Raw genomic sequence first — 19,632 nt, forward strand, 5'->3', positions numbered from 1 at the left:
CCGGGACAATAGGGATCATTGCATCCTCGAAATGCTGTGCCAGTCTGCATAAAACCATAGTAAAGGGATAATAGCTAATGATCATGTTGTTGATAATACATTGTAACACTTTAGTTAAGAATATAGATATTAGGATGGATATAGAGTAAGAGTAGACAAAAAGTAAGGCTCTTGCGGCAACAATTATGTTAAACAATGATTTGTATTGAGAATATCAAATGCTAGACAAAGCTCAACTATCGGTAACAAAGATATATAGAACAGTACAAATGATCATATTTACAAGTTTTACATATAATGAAACCACGTTAGATAGTTAAGTACTCGGATATCCTGACGCGTTTCGCCATTTGGCTTCTTCAGGGAACATCACAGGGACCTATATTTAGTAGTGTTTCGCAGGGGAAAGGATAGGTACTACTGGTTCTGGGGTAGTTAAGGTTCTTGAATAATCAAACTCCCAAAGGATGAAGAGATATTATCTCAAAGGGAGGAATGAGAAATACTCTATTTTATCTGACGGCTGCAGGGGATGATATAAGTTTAATATTGCTTCAATGGTTTTAGGAAGAAATGACAGAGTAACTGCAGTCAGCTTCACTGGATCCTGTGCACTGCATTGATGCACACTGCATCATCTTTATTTTGAATGGAATACCGAGGCATGCTTGTAACATTTTTTCTTATGTAGCCAACAAGAATGAACAGTAGTGTGTTGTCCTGCGCTGTTGTAATCAGCGTGTATATGTCAGAGCTGAATATAAATGCCACCACAATATGCCAATGCATGGAACAAGATATAACATTAGCATTACTGGAAAGTACCCAATCGCAAATGCATGTTTTGGTGTTGAGTGTGTCTGGCAATTATTTGCACCCAAACTGGAAATGTACTATATGTAGGGTACTATCCTGTGACCTTAATAAAGTCTTTCTGTGACCAGGAGGCTTTCATCCTCTGCTTAGACAGTCACATAATACCCAATATATTTCTATACACTAAAAGCTCAATATACAATAAAGCTCTCACCTTGTGCTTGTTTCTCTGCAATTCCAACAGCTGTGCATATTGCAATTAATATGAGGAGTTTTATCCTAAAGAAAAACAAAAAAAAATTAATATATTGAGGCAATTACAGGTAAATCAACCTTTCAAAGACACTTATTATACTTTATAGATGGGGCAGCCATAATCGCTCATTACAATTGTGAGTACATACAGCTGGAAAGGTGAAGAATTACTTGGCCCTTTTCCTTGGCTGCAAGTGTATGCATAATTAAATTTTATTTTATTATTATTTTTAATAACATTATTAAACAGGATTTATATAGTGTCAACATATTATGCAGCGCTGTACATTAAATAGGGGTAGCAAATGACAGACAGTTACAGACAGTAACAAAGGAGGAGAAGAGGACCCTGCCCCGAGGAGCTTACAAACTATGAGATTTTGGATTTGGATAAAGCAAAAAACATTGCTTTTTTCCCTCACTTTCCTTCTATTTGACAATGGTCAGCAGGACAGAGAGGTTCATCTCCCCCATTGGGGACAAATATAGCAATCTTTTTTGCTCCATTTTGCCCAATTTATCCCAATTGGATTCATCAAACCTCCAGTCCTTTCATTAGTCAGGCATATTGTATCTAAATTAGTATAAATACTAATTGTGACTAAATACTAATACTAAATATGTAAGAATATTAGAGATTCTTGGAACTGGGTAGCTTCAAAAACAAAGTAAGACACAATTAAATTCCTTTCCATTAGAGAAGACCCTCTGTTGATTATGCATTGACCTTCACAAAGCCAGAAACCCCAAATCCCACAACACTTTGTAATTTTGAGGCAAATGGCACACATGTAGGCACACCAGTTACCCATGGTGCTATGTAGACCTAAATCAGAACTACAGCCTTACATTACAATTAACAAATAAGCAATGAATTATGAGTGACATTTTCACTTACTACCTCTGCAAAGTCCAACAAACTGATGCTGCCAATGAAGCCAACTAATGCAATTTTTTTTTGATAGGGTGGCTACAATGCTGCACTACTCTCGAATTTAAAGCAGAGTAGCCACTCTCATATAGGCTGGGCTTGCTTGTACTACTGAAGGATGAGAAGATGTACCTATGTGTTGTCACTGCTGATTAAGAAACCTGTATCTCGTCAACAATTTCCAGATCACACTTAGCCCTGCCCTTTGCATTGCATTGGCATTCTCTTTGATTTCACCTAATATTTATGTTGTTCATAAAGTAAGGACAAAATGGAACACAAACAAAAAATTATAAACATTTCCTATAATCAATACTTCCAAAAAGCCATGTCCTTAGAACATTTACAGCATATATTCACATAAACACACTATTAACTTCTAAAGTTTACAAATGAAAAAGAATATGACTAGACTAGAAGAATATGGACTTTTTTCCTCCAGTGTAATAAAATACTCTTGTTAAATACAACCAACAACTTTCCTCTTTTAGTCAGACTGACCAATGCTGATAAATAACTCAAAAGTGGAATGTCCAATCTCCAATGTCTATTAAAACATCACTGACATTATTTGAAGGGGTTTTCCAGTTTTAGCTCAGAACAGGAAAATCCTCCTACTAGTGACTCATTGTCAAGGCCAGCGGATGTCTCTATTAAACCCCACCAGTCAGCTGTTCTGCAAGAATGAAAAAGCCATTTGCTTAAAGCTATGCAGCTTTTATTCCAGTTTAGGAGACCATTGCCTTTCCAGTGCAGGATAAGCAGCTATAAGCAGAGTTTTATCCCAACAGATCATAAGGGACCAGAACACAGAACTCCAGTACATCTTCAGACCATTGAGGACAACCTGACCATTCCAGCATGGAGCTGCTTTGATGCTTGTGATGTACAGAATAAAAAAAAACAAAGCAAGGGAACTGTCAGGATCACCAATTATTTCAACAGGCCCTTTTAGCTGGGCGCACCACCCAGCACTTTTCAGTAGCCACAATACAGGGCCAACACCCACCTACATCTTCTTCCCACCCAGCTTACAAAAAGATTCGGGAAGAACACTGATTTATTCAAGAGAGAAGTTTCAGTACCAGTTATCAGCCACAAACCTAAAGTACGAGAGGAAGAAGCAGCACATGAAGCCAATCGTTTAGCGCCCAGAAGCATGCCACTACGAGGAAGAACCACTGTTACAGAGATAGGAGCTCAATACTGTGCTGCTTTCCATTCACAGAGACTGGTGTGCCAATGGAATGACCGTGGCACAGAGGGATATGAATGATGCTGACCATAAGACTGAGGGCATCTAAAGAAAAGTTCTGCAAGGGAAATCTCTGGATTAACAGTGATTATTGCAGCAAAAGCTTTTAAATTTCAAATAAACAATTCGTCTTATAATTGATCTTGTTATTTTTGGCTGGCGTTGCACTTTTACGTATATATTATATATATTATTTCTGTAAGGCCATGTTCAGACTAGTTATGGGGTTCAAGTGTGGTTACCACTTCCTCGTGTGAGAAGCTACATATATGGCAGCATATAGAGAATGAATGGGGGAACAACGAGTGGCCGCTTGCTGTTCTGGAAGAACCAGTGTAGTGTTACATGCAGCCAAGCACGGTACCAGCCAAAGGGAGCTACATGGGTACCACTGTCTTGGGCTGAGTATCAACAGTATCTTCCCACAAAATCTTTATTAAACAAAAGGAATGAAAGATTTTTAAAGTATGACTGCACCTTAAATATGACAATATGCCTCACTGACCAACAGGAACCTTCTGGAAGGGAGACAGTTTGGAGTTGTGCTTGACTTTTCCCGGAAAAGTTGAGATTTTCCTATGACACCAACTAACTATACTTTCCTATTTACTGATTTTGATTCCTTTTGACAACCCCTTTTTACTGAAAATAATTTATGCTTTTTATTCTTTGTGCAATGCCAGTTTGAATTCTCTAGGGTTGCAACAGGATCACCTTCAACAAAGGCTTGCTTTCAGATAGAATTACATTTGAGATGTTCTGTAGAACAAAAACCCAAGTCTTTTACACCATGCCTTTAAGACCCTTAATGTGCATATTTCATATAATTCTGCACACCGTTCATCTAAAATCAGGAAAAAAAAAGAACTGACGCTGAACCACGTTCGCTGCTCATGCCACTTATTTCACAAAGTTTTCTGCTGGATGTTTGGTTTTTATAAAAAGTACAAATGCACTAACAAACCCACCATACCTCGGGCTGTTTGGTCAATCTCACTTGGAATACTTGACATTCCTTTTGTCATGGGATTACTATATGTATAGTATTACCAGCTGGCCTTGAACAGACAACGTTTGTAGGACCTGAGTTGGATGTCTGCTCCACACCTGATGCAGATAATTTGTTTGCAGACAGAAAGGCGTAGAAAAGCTTACGAGTGATCCCACTGATGGTCACCAACTGTGGCATGAAGAACCAAAACAGTACGAAGGAAGAGAACAGATAACAGTGGCTTTTGGACATCTTTCTTGCAGTCCTGCGTGCCATAAACTACGCTTCATTATGTTTCCTATTGAAGTAACGCTTAAACTAGGAAATTTTTAAAAAGTAAACTAGATTTGAACTACATCTCGGTTTTTCTTGACCTCACATGAATATCTGAATTACGTACCGACAATAGGGTGACAACGTTTACTCATTATACGGTACCAATGAAGGTGCAGTGTTGTCAGACTAGGCTGCTCCTGGTTTGGAATACAAACACATTCTTCTCTATTTATCTTTATTAAAATGTACATAAACTATCTACGTCACGCATCCCAGAGGGCTCTTGGGTGCTCCTTCTGCGCATGCTTGAGCAGCTCAAGCATACGCAGAAGGAGTCTTTTAGTGCAAAGAGAAAAATTTGCCAATCTCACGCATGCACGGTGAGATCGGCAAGTTTTTTTCAATTCTACGTCACCTGATCTCGCGCCTGGGTCGGGTGACGTAGGATGAAGAACCAGGAAAAAGAGGGGAAGATGGCGGCACCCGGAGCCCCGGGATGGATGCCGGGATGACATGACATGACCCAATGAAAGACCCAGATGAATCGGATTGCCCTGTGGGATTGAAGGTCAGTGTATTTTTTTTTTTAGGCACTTTTCAGTTTAGTTCCTCTTTAAAAAGATGGGAGTCATTTTACAGTTTAACCAAATTGCTGGTAAGCTACAATGTATAAACGTTTTGTTTCGATAAGGTAAACAGTTTTAGCTTGGCATTGCAGAAGATAATCCTGACATGTTCATGTTTTCTAAATTTCTTTGTAAAAGCTGAATTAAAGTCAAATTTTCCCCTGTGACACACTAAAAACAGCATAATTTAAAAAATGGCCATCCAAAAGGGTTTAAAGTTTCACTTTGAATGGAGGCTACCAGAAGTGTGCTGTAATTACCCCCTCCCCCTTGTAAAGGGAATCTATCTATTGTACAGAAGGCAGGAGATAAGCCTCTAATTGCTGAGTAAACAAACTATGAAGAATTTCTTTACCAGATAAATTGACAGTACACAACTAAATGCTTTTTACTAACTTGTACAACTCCCCTTGCCATGAATAATGATTGCTGCTATTGCCACTGAACTGATAAAAGGGGACATTTTTACACCAGTGACATTACTTTGAGACAAAGACTGGTAACTATATGAGTAATAAGGATTTGGGGAACAGATTTTTTTACTGTATGTTATGTAAATCTGCAATTCTGCTTTACCTAAGAGAGACATATCATATTGTATGTATGTAATGATGTAACCATGCCATGCCTACAGTTATGTGGACCATATGTGAAGAACGAGGAATTCAAGAATCCTGCATTTTTCTCCTTATTATGGCCTTTCAAAAAAATAACAGATCAAAAGTTAAGGTTGGATGACATAATTAGTGTAGTATACCACTTTTAAGAGTTAAATAGAAAGATTTTGGAAATGTCTAAACATCAGACAACTAAAAAACAAAGCGGGACAGAGGGATTTGGTTAAAACAGAGGGACGACCTATCACAATGTTTCTCATCCAGGGTTCTGTGAAACCATGGGGTTCCTCCTGGGTTTGCAATAGGTTCCTTGAGCCATAAACAATTTGGATTTCTGAGGTCTTTTTGGCCATCAGTAGGGGTGACATTCTTTCCACTGGCCACCAATGTAAGAAGCACTAGCACCACACTAATGTCCCGAGAGAGGTGGATGTAGTAATTAAAAAGGGGTTCCTTGAGATCTGAAAAATGCTTCAAGGGTTTGCTCATGTTAAAATGCATCATGGACACTTGGAATGTGTCAGGCTGCTAAAGGAAATAGAGAAATCTCAATGAATGCTTCAGCATTGCTTTGCTGCATTGGTGTTAAAGCAAACACAATAAAGCATCCAGACGCATTCAAAAGAATGCATTAGTGTGTTCTTAATAAATTCCAAAGCATTCAGACGCATGTTGTGTTTCCAGCATGTTGCTGAATGTTGCTTAGCCTTCGCTTTTAGGTAACATTTCAGCTTCTGGTGTCAACTGACCTTCTGGCCATCTTCAGATCAACTTTCTGTTCAAAAAAACATGTTCCATTCAAACGTACCTCTACCAAAATGTAAGTATGAACCCAATCTATTAAGACTGATGCTGTCAGCTTTTTAATGAATGAACGAATGTTGTCCACACAGTGCCATTCTGTTCTATGGAAAGGGTTGGGGGAGGACGAATGAGCAGCATCCCACCATGCCATCCTCCATAGATGTGAACAGTGGTTATTCCCAATTGGTTGTTTGTTATTGATGAATGATGTCAGGGGATTGCCCATTCATCTTGGATGACTATTACCTGGATTAGTACGTAGCCTACAATTTGGCATTCTTATATATAAGGAAGTAAAGCATATGAGCTGTTTTACTATTAAGTTACAGGCTGAGTTGGATCCTGGACCAGACTGCAATATTAAACTTGAAAGTAGACTACAGGGATGTCCAGAACTTGGTAGTACTATCTGGCAGGAGTATCTGGATCACAAGGCTAACCGAATTGCAAAACCCTTGGCAAGCGCCATTACATCACATCTACCTATAAGTTGGTTGACCCTCATCAAAATATTGAGTTCATGCTTTTCCAAAAAGAGAATACTGTTACTGCAGAATACATTTTTGACAATGGTGCACTTCCAGCCTTTTTCTGCTTCAGCAGTCTGTGCCCAAATGCACCAAGCCAGGTCCATAAAGATATGGCTTCATGAGCCTGGTTTTGAGGAACGGAGTCCTAACCTCAACCCTATTGAATAGGATAAAGTAGAATGGTGACTGTCAGACAGCTCTCTTTAGCTGAATTTGAACCTGGATAGCATTTACCATGTTCTTTCATTTTTATCATTTTCTGTTAAGCTAAAATTGTTACCAGTCTTGGAATGTGATTGTTACAATCAATGATCTCATTTCTGTGTATGATCAGTGAGTGGTACTTATACCATCCTCTAATTCCAATCTTTTTCAGATTCTCGTAATTCATGCCTATTCTGCCATACCACTTGCAAAGACTAAACTACACATTGGATGGCTGTAGTAAAGCACATTATAGCACAAGATAATAAAAAGCTATAACATTTATGGTGATTGCTTTTACAACAGCCCAATTTAACAGTCACACAATGATTTCAACAGATTTTGCTTGCTTTGTTTGCTCAAACTTGCCCCCTGATGTTCACAAACTTTCCATTGCATCTCTTTTGTTTTTATTATATAATATTGAACAATCTGTTCAATAAAAGGATATGTTTAGCCAAAGAAAAAGCTTCAGAGGGCTATAAAAGGCACAGAATAATGCAGATCTAAATTGATTAATCAGGCAGATCCTTTATTACAGAAGGGACAAGTTATTCCCTCTTGGAAAAAATCAACTTTACCTGCCTGACATTTTTTTAAAACACTCACCTGTCCGTGTTCCATCAGAAGCGCCATCATCTTCTTCCTTCTTCTCTGCATTGTTCCAATCTTTGGGCATCTTGGTTGGTTGGAATGACATAACCCCTGCGGATACCCATCACATGCTGGCACTGTATACTGAATCAATAGGGAGTGATCAGGGAAGTTATTGTGATTTATTGAAGCAGGGACATTGCCTATCCCTTGGTGCAATAAAGGCTTGCCTGATCTAAAATGTGTTTTGCAGAACCTTATGCTTTAATGCAAGAAGTTTCCATCAGTCTGCTGCCATGTTCAGTTACAGGTTAGGAAAGGACAGGACCTGTAAGTGTTGCTAAACTGCAGCACAGAAAAGTCAGATCTGGCAAATGGAGCTGTGTTGGTATGCCAGAGCATGCAGTGTAAATATTGGAAATGGATAGCCAGAAATGCAGACCATTTGGCAGCTACTGGATTTTAACTCTAAACAACAGCCGGGACTTTGATTCTAAACCATAGTACACAATGTTTTAGTAAGCTAAATGTCAGGCAGTTCGGGTTAACTTCTTCTTTATTGAACTCTCTCACACAAAAATGACTGAAGGACTGAAGTCTGTTGCATACCGTTCTGTCGACACCTCCTCCTGAGCATTTTGGAAAAGAGCCTAAAAATGAGAAGCCAAACTTGGCAATAAGGAGACTTTTTTATGAAGTGCCATAAACTGAAATTAGTATAATCCTCTGGCAGCAGCTGGACAAAACAGATGTTTGCATATACAAAATGCAGCAAACAAACAGATGTCATTAGTATTTTAAATGGAACTCCTTGTTATGGAAAATCTGTGTGAATTAAGTTACTGTAATTCCAACCAAACTCAGAAGGCCAATTAGATGTTCAGATTTCACCCTAGTCATACCATCCATATTTCTACTGACAATCATTTGGGAAAATGTTTAGAATTGTCTTAATGGGTAAAAGATTCACTGTCCTACATTCAAAGCTCAAATTATTGTTGGAACCCTACATATGTTACTGCCTGTGAGTACCTACAGTATAATGGGGTAACCACAGCTGTCAAGCATTTAAGCCACATGGCTTTTATTCCAGTGGAGAGCATGGTGTGCATTAAAATAAAGTATGTATGATGTACACACCACATTAAGTATGTGGTCACCCCTACAAAAAATTGAGCTCAGGTGTTTCCAATAAAGCATGCTATTAATGCTACAGCTTACAATTTTAATGACTGTAAGCTTCCAAAATTGTGGCAACAATTTGGGGAATGTTCTGTGATTGTGACTCTTTGCTCAAACTAGTCCACAATAAAATGGTTGGAGGAATTGGTTTGGGGACTTCTGCACAGCACTCTGATGTTTGTTTCAAATTGTACTTGTCTTTTAAATGAAATATAAACCCAATAAATCAACCATCATATAAGTTTTAATGTAATGTAAAGAGTCATTTTGGACCCTTTCATTAAAATAATACCTTTTAATTCTGTCATTCGGTTACCTGTTGAAGCATTAGCTATTAGAGTGCGACAATGGTCTTTCGCCATCTGCCAATCTCTCCCCTGCATTGACATAGGGTCTTTAAGTGGAGAATTTTGGTGACTGTGCTAACACACATTGCTCACTTATGGGCCACCTTTGTCACTATTGGGCAACCGACACCTCTGGAGCAAGTGCATGTAGACTAGACATAACTAAAAGAGGCCACAGGAGATCAAAATCATCCGAATTCAAAAGAGGATGCTAAAAGAAAACAAAACCCATGGCGATTGTTTGAACTATGTACACGAGTTAGAAAACTTCCAGTTCTCTACTTGGAGTTTACATATACTTTAATATAAAGGTAATCGGAGGTGCCAGCTGTGTAGTGCCAGCAACATTTTAGGTAATAAGGATATAGAAAATATAGAAGTGGCTGACACAGGATTTCTGGGATCACTTCCCACCAAATATATTGTGCACACTCAGTTTGCATTTTTCCAGTATTTGTATTGAATTCAAAAACCTACAGTGGGTTATCTGGCTTCTGACTTAGTAGTTTGTAGGAAGTGATCACTTTCCTGACTGAGATTGGCAAAGCCCTACCACTATCCTCCAGCCACAAAAGGGTCCGGTTCCATGCTTCAAAATCATAAGCCTTTAAAACCCATATTGAAGGAATTTTGCCTTCTTGAGTAGAAATGATTTCTCATAAACTAAAATGTCTGAACACAAAGTCACTCAGACCCATATATGGATACTAAAAATACAAGTTAAACTAAAATATGTATTTTTTTTTTTTTTTGGTTTACACAAAACATAATACTGAGTGCTCCAGATTGGTCAGGAGTATTACAGTAGTGAAACTGGCAGTGGAGTCAGCTTCTTAGTTTTGAGAACCCATGAGGAACTTGAGCTGCTCAAATTCCTCAGTTTGCATTTGAACCCAGACGACCCCCTCCCTTGACGTTTGTTCTTCTGTGTGCCGGCAGTTGTGTGCTTTGGTCTTGGGTGGTCCTAAACTGCTGACCTTAACTTTACCTGTCAGTATAACAGTGCACTGTTGGGAAGCTCCTCTAATAGAATCTTCTGTCCATCTTTGCTCTGGTCCTATTTCCATCCTGCAACCCTCCAATGTATCCCCATTCACCACTCCTGTTTGGGTTTAGCTTTTCCTCACTTTCTCCTTTGCCGGGAGAACATAATTTAACTTCTATTAGGCCTATGTATTCCTTTTTTATTTTTTAATAATAGATTTCTATTGCAGTCATGTTCACAGCCAAGGTCTGAATGCACTGCATGCTACTGGGATATAGTATATAGAAGAAGGAAATCAGGCTGCAGGACCTACTGATAGTTTATCAATGAAACACTCATCCACTGCCAGATGCAAGTAGATATATTTTACATTTTGGGATGTCTAAACCATTCATATCTTAGTGGCAAGCGCTCTGGTTTTTGCAGTGCTGGGTCTCAGGTTAAAATCTTGTCCAGGACGCTATCTGCAAAGATTTTGTGTTATCCCTGTGTTTGGGCACCCAGTTTTCTCTCACATCCCAAAAACATGCAGGTAGATTATTTGGATTGTCTTTAAAATTGACTTTAGATTGAGGTGATGACATATGACTATGCTAGGGACATTAGATTCTGAGATAAAGTTATTGACTTGACCATAGACTTTGTAATGAGCTGTGTTGTATGTTGGTGCTATTATAAAATACTAGATGTTATTCATGAAGAATAAACCAGAAAGGAAAAAAGTTATTAAATATAATTCCCTTACTCCCATGTGAGTGACTGTGCTGAGTAGTCTAAATCTTGTGATTCAGGTAACCCAACATTACCCAGGATCTCGTCAGGAAGAAGAATGATATACCACACTTAAGTGCAGAAAATAGGCAAAGGGCAAGTATACCAGCTAACCTTTTCTACAGTTTTTTTCCATTCATCAGAACATTTTGGCATGCAGGTAATGCCAAGAAAACAAGAGGACCTTCCCTGTAGAGCAAACCAGGCATCTAGCATTTTTTAAGGAAATCAGCAATGGCAGCCAACATGATTCCTTACTATAGGTTGCTTTGAATGTAGATCTCAACTTTAAATTAAGAAATTTAAAGTAAGAAGTTTCCTCCTACATACCAAAAACATACTGGTCGATCAAATGGTAGCTCCCCAAAAAATAGCCCTAGACTGTGTTAATGACATAAAGTACGACTATGGAAAGGACATTAGATGGTGATCTAAGGTACAGTTAGAGATATGACTATAGACTTTGTAAAAGCAATGGGCCAGATTTATAAAAACTCTCCGAGACTTGAGAAGATAGACTATCATAGAAGAACCTGGGTGATACAGCAAACCTGGGAAGGATCTGGTCCTGGATTGAAAAAATTTACCAACTAATAGAAAATGATTTTAAAGAAATCCATTCCAGGTTTGCTGGCTTAGAAAAGTTCTTCCGATACAGTCTATCTTCCCCAGCCTTGGAGAGCTTTGATAAATAAGAGCCAATGTTTAATATCCTGGTGCATGATTGTCGTCATCATCATGTGACCATTAAAAGTGAAAAAACATTAAAATAGCTGTGACCGGAGCTGGAATAGTTTATGCAAGATTGTAGTTATTGGGTTTAGAGACGAGCACCGTTCGAACTTACAAGAAGGGAAAATACTTCCTTCCCCAGTATTGAAGGATTACCTCACCCCCAATTGTAATAACGTCAGCAGACATGACAACGATGATGTAATTAGTTATAATGAAGCACTGAAGGGCCTCCAGTAAGTACAAATATCCATGAAGATCACCTAACTCATGCTCATTGAAAGGGTTATACTAACTACTTACAAATAACAGACACGGAAATGAAGAATGTGAAATACAATTATGAGACAAATATTTTGTGTGTCAAGATGAAAAGGCACAATAATTGCCTCAGGGCAGAGCCTCTCCTTCCAAGTAATCGCAGGATCCAAAAGAAATAACTCTATTATTTTTCTTTCTCACACACATTTCATTAAGGATATACATTTCTGACTGAACACTGTCATCGCCAGCCTCCGCTGTAATGTCATACGTGAAGAGAGAAGAATTACAGCATTGAAAGTTGCTCTGCAGGAAAAAGAGTTTGTTCAAAGCTGAACTCTGAGCACACAGCTAATACATACAACGTCAAACACTGTGCTCTCTTCTCCTGTCAGTGAATACTGGGATTATAGCCATTGAGTAGTGCATGACTGGCTCTAAGTATGGCCCATACTTGCCACATTTTGAATAATATCAGAGTAAGCTATTTTAAAAACAAATTCAGGTATTGAGTCTAGTAGTATTTTAAAGTCCATGGCCCTCCTTTCCACTCACAGCCTTTTTTGTTTACCTTAAAAGCAGTTTTGATGCCTAACTACCGCATGGTTAGCTCAGTGGCAAGCACTCCTGCACTTTGCCCTTTGCATGGGTTTCCTGCCACATCTCAAAAACATGTAGTTAGGTTAATTGGCTTCCCCTCAAAACTGTTGGCCTTAGACTGAAGTAATGACATATGACTATGGTAGGGGCATTAGACTGACAGCCCCTTTGAGGGACAGCTAGTGATATGACTATGGATTTTGTAAAGCGCTGCGTAATATGTGGGTGTATAACTAAAGTTATTTTTTCCCTTTGAAGTGGATCCCCTCCACATTTCAATGGTTTACAGCTTGTAAAACTTATCTTACTCCCAGCTCCCACAGCTACAGTGGTCTCCTTCCACTTTGCTATACCAGTCCCACGCAACCACGTCAGAAGTCAAGTTGTACCACCAGACAAGACAATAATGTCACCCCCTTCTTTGTAAGTCCTTTTACTGCACAGTTCCAAGCACCACAAGTGGAAAATATGCTTGCCAGCTCCAGGAGTGAGGAATAAGCTAAGTTTCTGCCCCAAAGCACCATCCTCTAGACAGAACAAGACAATTTCCCTTTGCATTGGGTCATCAACTTCAACAGGTATGCTTGGGCCTGATTTATTAAAGCTCCCCCCGACTGAAGAGGATAGACTATCATTGGAGAACCTGTGTGATCCAGAAAACTTAGAATAGATCTAGTCCAAGACTGAAAACATTTGCCAACTAATAACAAATTGTTTTAAAGAAATCCATTCCAGGTTTGATGGATGGCCCAGGCTCTCCCATGATATTCTATCTTCTCAATTTTTGGAAAGCTTTAACAAATCAGGCCCATTGAATTAACCAAATGTATTGTAACCAAATATAACCAAAGTTATAATTGTTAATATTATTACGCAGTATTTATAGAGCGCCGTCATATTATGATATTGATACATGATATTCTATCTTCTCAAATCTTGGAGAGTTTAATAAATCAGGCCCATTGAATTAACCAAAGTTATTATAACAAATTATAACCAAAATTATAATTGTTATTATTATTACACAGTATTTATCTCCCATCCTTTTGTGTGTGAAATTCCCCCACCTACTGGATTGTAAGCTCTTCGGGGCAGGGTCCTCTCCTCCTGTATCACTGTCTGTATTAGTCTGTCATTTGCAATCCCTATTTAATGTACAGCGCTGCGTAATATGTTGGCGCTATATAAATCCTGTTTAATAATAATAATAATAATAATAATATATAGCGCCATCATTTTACACAGCGCTGTACAATGTCCATAGTCACTAACTGTCCCTCAAAGGAGCTCACAATCTAATGTCCCTACCATAGTCATATGTCATTAATGCAGTCTAAGGTCAATTTTGGGGAGAAGCCAATTAACCTACCTGCATGTTTTTGGGATGTGGGAGGAAACCCACGCAGACACCGGGAGAACCTGCAAACTCCATGAAGATAGAGACCTGGCTGAGATTCAAACCTGGGACCTAGCGCTGCAAAGACCAGAGTTCTAGCCCCTGAACCACCATGGTGCCCTGCTAACATTTTCCTACAACCCTCAATAATTACATAAATCCATTTTTACTAAGATCCCTTGGTCAATGTTGCCCTATTTGTTTGAATACCAGTGCCTGTAAAAGGGAGTTAAAGGTAGGTTTGTCCCATACTTGGAATTATTTTCCCTCTGTGGTGACAGATTGAAAAACTTGAATATATTTACAATACATTTTCTTTTCAACTTGCGGAAAATCTGAATTTATAATGATAGCTCATCCGAATATCTGTTTGAGTGCTATATACACATAAGGGAACATGGGCTGCAGAGCCTCGTACAGAAGTCAGTTTTATTAGCACTAAGTGCATATTTCTTGCTCAGTGCTATTTCTAGAGCCATGGAACATATCCCAGAGTCAGTGTCTGATCTTAAAAAGCTAATGAAACGCACACACATGCTGCTTTAATCACTCTCTGCCGTCTGCTGTTTACATATAGAGACCTCAACATATATCTTCCCTCTGTCTCTGGCCAGGGATGATGTTTAATGAAATGCACACTTTTGAGAAATAATATGCGGCCCAGCTAGGAATGTGGCTGCAAACTAGAGAAAAAAAAACTGGCAGATAACAAGCGCGTTCCATCCGTAAACTTTTATTTAGCAGGAAAAACTTGTGCCAAACAGAGGGAGACACTCCACTAATAACTATTAGGCTTACTCAAGCAGAACTCCAGGCAAATGTGAAAAGCCATCTTTCATGTCCAGGCAAACTGAAATGGCACAAACAAATATGATTATTAATAACTCATTAAATGTATTTTTAAACATAAGCTCTCAGGGTAGTTGAATTGGACTTGGTGTCAGTCCATTGTACACCAGAGATCAGAAAAGGGTAGGAAGAAGCATAGTGTTTAGTTTATTGGTGTATTGATATCAAAGCTTTCTGGACAAGTGTGCTGTTCTCTGTCCTCTGCTGGACAGGTGTGCTGTGGTAAACAATCCCTACTCCCCTGTATGCAGTCGCTTGTGCTTTGATCATTCTTTTCAACTTACTGGGCTCCCACACCACCATAATGATCCACCAGCATGGGCTGTGTCCATGATGGTCTAGACTTACAAGTTCAATAAATAACAATGGCCTTCAGTACAACCAGACCACTTTGAACTGCAAAATAGAGAGACCATAGGAATGCAGAGGACAGCACCAGGGATTGGATTAGAGTAGGGGTATCGGCCTAACACCCCCCTGGTCAATCCGGCCTAATCCCGGCATGGGTAGGCAACCCCCGGTTCCTGAGCCTCCCTGTTATGCCTCCCTTTCCTATTTACCGCAACTGACGTTAACACTTATGCATTGCAGAGGAGAGGGATTTCCCTTCAGGGGCGTTCTTGGTGGGGGGTGGAGCCATCAGCGCGGGAATTCGAGAGCCAGTCTGACCTAGTGTGCCTTCTTGACCTCCTAAAATGGCCTAGTAGCCAAAAAAGTTTGCTGACCCCTGGATTAGAGTATTGCTGCAAAAGCTCTTTATTTCATGTTAACACACATACACAATTTCCGAGCATCACCACAACATGATGTAAGGATAAATCTTTCAATAGGGACATCTGTTCTTTTGACATTTGCCTACATTGGGAATTCCCCAATGCTGTAATGCTTTGTAGAGATTTGCTCTAGCTTTCTGTTATAAGCTTTGGTTATTACTCCTGGCCAGACTGATTGGTTCCTGAAACTAGAGTTTAAAATATTAGCTCTGCCCAATGGTTTAATCAATGGGGTATTTAAGGAGTGGGTTGGACTGTCAGATTGGGTGCCAGTATGTCATATCTGTAAGTTACAGAATATAACAGAATATAACATTCTTATTCTCTACTGCCGACCAGGAAAGGATCATTTTTTCCTGATCTAGTTGGCTTACACACTTATGCCACCCATTGCAAAATGTACTTGTCCCATCATTAGCCCTGATTTACTAAAGCTCTCCGAGGCTGGAGAGGATACACGTTCATCAGTGAAGCTAGGTGATCCAGCAAACCTAGAACGGATTTTCTCAGTCATTAGCTAAAAATGTTTTCAATTTAGACCAGATCTATTCCAGGTTTGCTGCATCACCCAGCTTCACTGATAAAAGTGTATCCTCTCCAGCCTTGGAGAACTTTATTATACCAGGGCCATTTTCAAAGGAAATTCAATTGAGCAAAATAGACTTTCTGTGCCATTTTCCCCAAAGATAAGCTGGTTCCATGCAGTGCCTCTCTCCGCAAAGAAACATGCATGCTCAGCCTAGAAAGAATTTTGCTTGTACATGATAACCTTTAATTAGATTGCTGTCACCCCCATTGAATGTCTGTAGCTGCCCTCCCTACACTTGCAGACTCGTTTTCAGATTTTAAAGTTTTGAAGACTTTTAGATCATCTCCCAGCAAGTTTATGCGTGGAAGCATGGAGCGTAGGTGCAGAGGATACTGAAGGGTCAGGAGATCAAAGGCAAACATGATTTATTGCCGGACAATTACATCAAACAGATCCGGTAGATTTTGAACTGGGTCAGCCATGTGATAAAGTGGATAACCAGACACACATATGTTGTTTAAAACATTTGACCTGTGCTAAAAGCTGGTGGAGAATGCATATCTAAAACCATGCAAAGAATGAACTGAGCGGGGAAAACACTTTACTTAATAGTTAGGCTACTTCTAGGGGTCTATTTATTTACTGTCCCATTTGCCGTATTTATAAAGAGGTGATAAATGCCATTACCATTTAGATATGATATAGATCACTTATTGCATTTGCCACTTAAGTTAGGAACGTCGCAAACATAGAGAAAAACTCATTGCCCCATTTTCAATCAGATTTTTCTTTTATATATCTGGCAATTTAAAAGTACCAATCAAATTTGCAAAAATGGAGAATGAAGAAGTGGTGATCTGTTATGTGATACTGCTGCATACAAAAACTGCATTGTCTCATGATAGCAAGTGATATTATGGTAATGATATATATTAACGCTCAACAGTTGGATGTAACAGTAACAATACTCAGGAAGGCTTATTGTTCATTTTTATGGAATACATTTATATTCAGAAGAACAAACAAGCAAAGAAATTGTCTTGGCAGCATCAGAATAATGTAATAAAACCACTGCGATTGTCTGATGCAGCCTTTCTCAAACTTTGTAACATGGGGGAACCCTTCAAATAACCTAAAGTTATTAAGGAACCTCTGCTATAATTACTATATCCACAGCTCACTGTACATTAGCCTGGTGGATATTGGGAAGAATGCTTGGAGAATACCTTGCAACATCTGAAGGAACGCTAAGGTTCCATGAAATCCTGGTTGAGAAACAGTGGTCTGATTCTTAAACAGAAGCATCACAAATTTGAATAGACCCTTAGTGTAAGTAATGGTAGGTGTGATCTGGTGACAAGCAGCCACAAGCTCTCATGGTGCCTGCCAATCAAAGTTGCATGAAAAGAAACCCAAAATTAGGAAATTTGACCCAAGAGGGACTGACATTATCAACAAGGTCAAAGCATTAGTAGCTGACCAAGGAGGTCACAGCAGAAAGATTCTACAATTTTTTTGTGCAGTTAGGTTTTTTACACCTCTGTATTTGCTGCAGTCCTATTTTTTATACTTCTTCTTGCAACATTGCATGCTTCTTATAAGTAATAATTTCTATGGAAGATGCACTTCCTGCAAACTGAAACAAAAATGCATCAAAATGATTTTGTAAAGGTACAAGCCAAGTAAAATGTAAAAGCAGCTCAAAGCATCTCAGAAACAACTGGAACAACTCAAAGTAAGCTAAGATGTAACAAAAAAAGAATACATTGGTTTTAAGCAAATGCTAACCAAAGAAAAAACGATTGATTTGTTTCTGAATTTAGGCCAATATACAACAGTCCTAAACCCACAAATGTAAAGTGCTTTACAAAGATAAAATGTCAGCCCTAAGCAGTTAGTCGGGTTTTGATATTTACTTTTACACATTTACTGTATAATGACAATATAAATTTGGCTGCAATGTGCATGTTATCAATAACACATATTTCACACGTCATATCCATTGTGTCATTGTGAATGTTTTCTAAAATTCATTGCAATTTCATTGCAGTCTCAGTTTATGGAAATTACAGTTTATGTGTCCAAACTCTGGCAATGCAAGTCAATCCTTTTAACTCTCTACTTGGCACACACAATTGTGCTTTCTGCAACCAGCTATGTGTACTTTAGTTCACAGCAACCTCGAGAAAATCCTTGCTTTCTAGGACACCTAAAAAGTCAACTTTTCTGTTAATTTTGTTGAAGGAAAAAAGCTCCGAATCCATCTCACCCATTTACAAAAAAAAAGAAAAAAATGTAAAGTTATTGAATCCTTCATTGCATGACCCAATGTGGCAACTCATCTGGTAGGAAATGACTGGTGACCTGTCACTGCATTCCAGGCTTGCAGGTAGGTCTTGTCGCCACTTCTTTTGTAATCATTCCATGATAACACAGAAGGAAGTCGTTGGGATACTGGGAGAACCCCTTTGAAGGAATTTTCTTCCAGCCAATGGAAAGTGGCAATTTCATCAGTTAGCAATGTGGGTGCTTGAAGAAAGACCTTCTCATGATGAAGTCCACAAACAGAACATTCCAGATGAAGAGTTTCAGATTCAAAGGACAAAGTGCAATATTAGATGAGGGTTATCCAATAGTTCAGTGTTTCTCAAGCAGGGTTCCTCAATTGCTAGGGGTTCCTGGAGCTATGAACAATCTGTAAGGGTGACATTCTTCCCAAAGGGAATTAATGTAAGGGGCATTCTTGTCATTGACTCCTAGACTAATGTACTGTGAGCTGTGGATATAGAAATCAAAGGAGGGGTTCCCCAATACATTAAAGTTTTTACCCCTTGTAAACAGGAGAAGAAAGGCTGCTGAGAATCAACCTTAAAAGAAATCTTAAAGTTATACCTTAACATTTCCTTAGGGTTGTGGTCATCATCTAGGAGCTCCACTGCTGGCCATGATGCACCAGAGCTCCCATTGCAGAACAGCTTCTATTGAGCTTGACTGGTAGTTGGCATTTTATGCAAATGTATTGAACTTTTTAACATTCTTTAAGTGCTGTTGAAGTAAACCAGTCATGTCCACCATGACCATCAAAGTGTAGAAAATTTAAAGTAAAAGTGCCCCTTTGGCTCCTGCAGGTGCTTGACCCTGGAGAGTGTCGTGAATTCCAGAATCCTCTATGGTCTCCACTAGGGTTAGAAGAAGCCATGATTCTCCTAAAAATAGGCTCTGTCATAGCTGTCACAAATAGGCTCTGTCATTGCTGTCACATGCGTACAGGCCAGGAGGGGTTGTGGCAATGACAGTTAAATGACGTA

The 19,632-nt window shown here is 39.0% G+C and overlaps 1 protein-coding gene across 1 annotated transcript in view; it reads right to left on the bottom strand.

Moving 5' to 3' along the window:
* The window catches only part of COL24A1 (collagen type XXIV alpha 1 chain), a 165,414-nt gene that overhangs the window by 136,575 nt on the left and 9,207 nt on the right, over positions 1-19,632 (bottom strand). The window contains exon 2 of the mRNA XM_072419592.1: positions 1,031-1,095. Within this exon, the coding sequence (XP_072275693.1) occupies positions 1,031-1,095 (65 nt within the window). The remainder of the gene's footprint in view (positions 1-1,030; positions 1,096-19,632) is intronic.

The sequence above is a fragment of the Pyxicephalus adspersus genome, chromosome 8 (assembly GCF_032062135.1).
Source record: "Pyxicephalus adspersus chromosome 8, UCB_Pads_2.0, whole genome shotgun sequence".
Taxonomy (NCBI): Eukaryota; Metazoa; Chordata; class Amphibia; order Anura; family Pyxicephalidae; genus Pyxicephalus; species Pyxicephalus adspersus.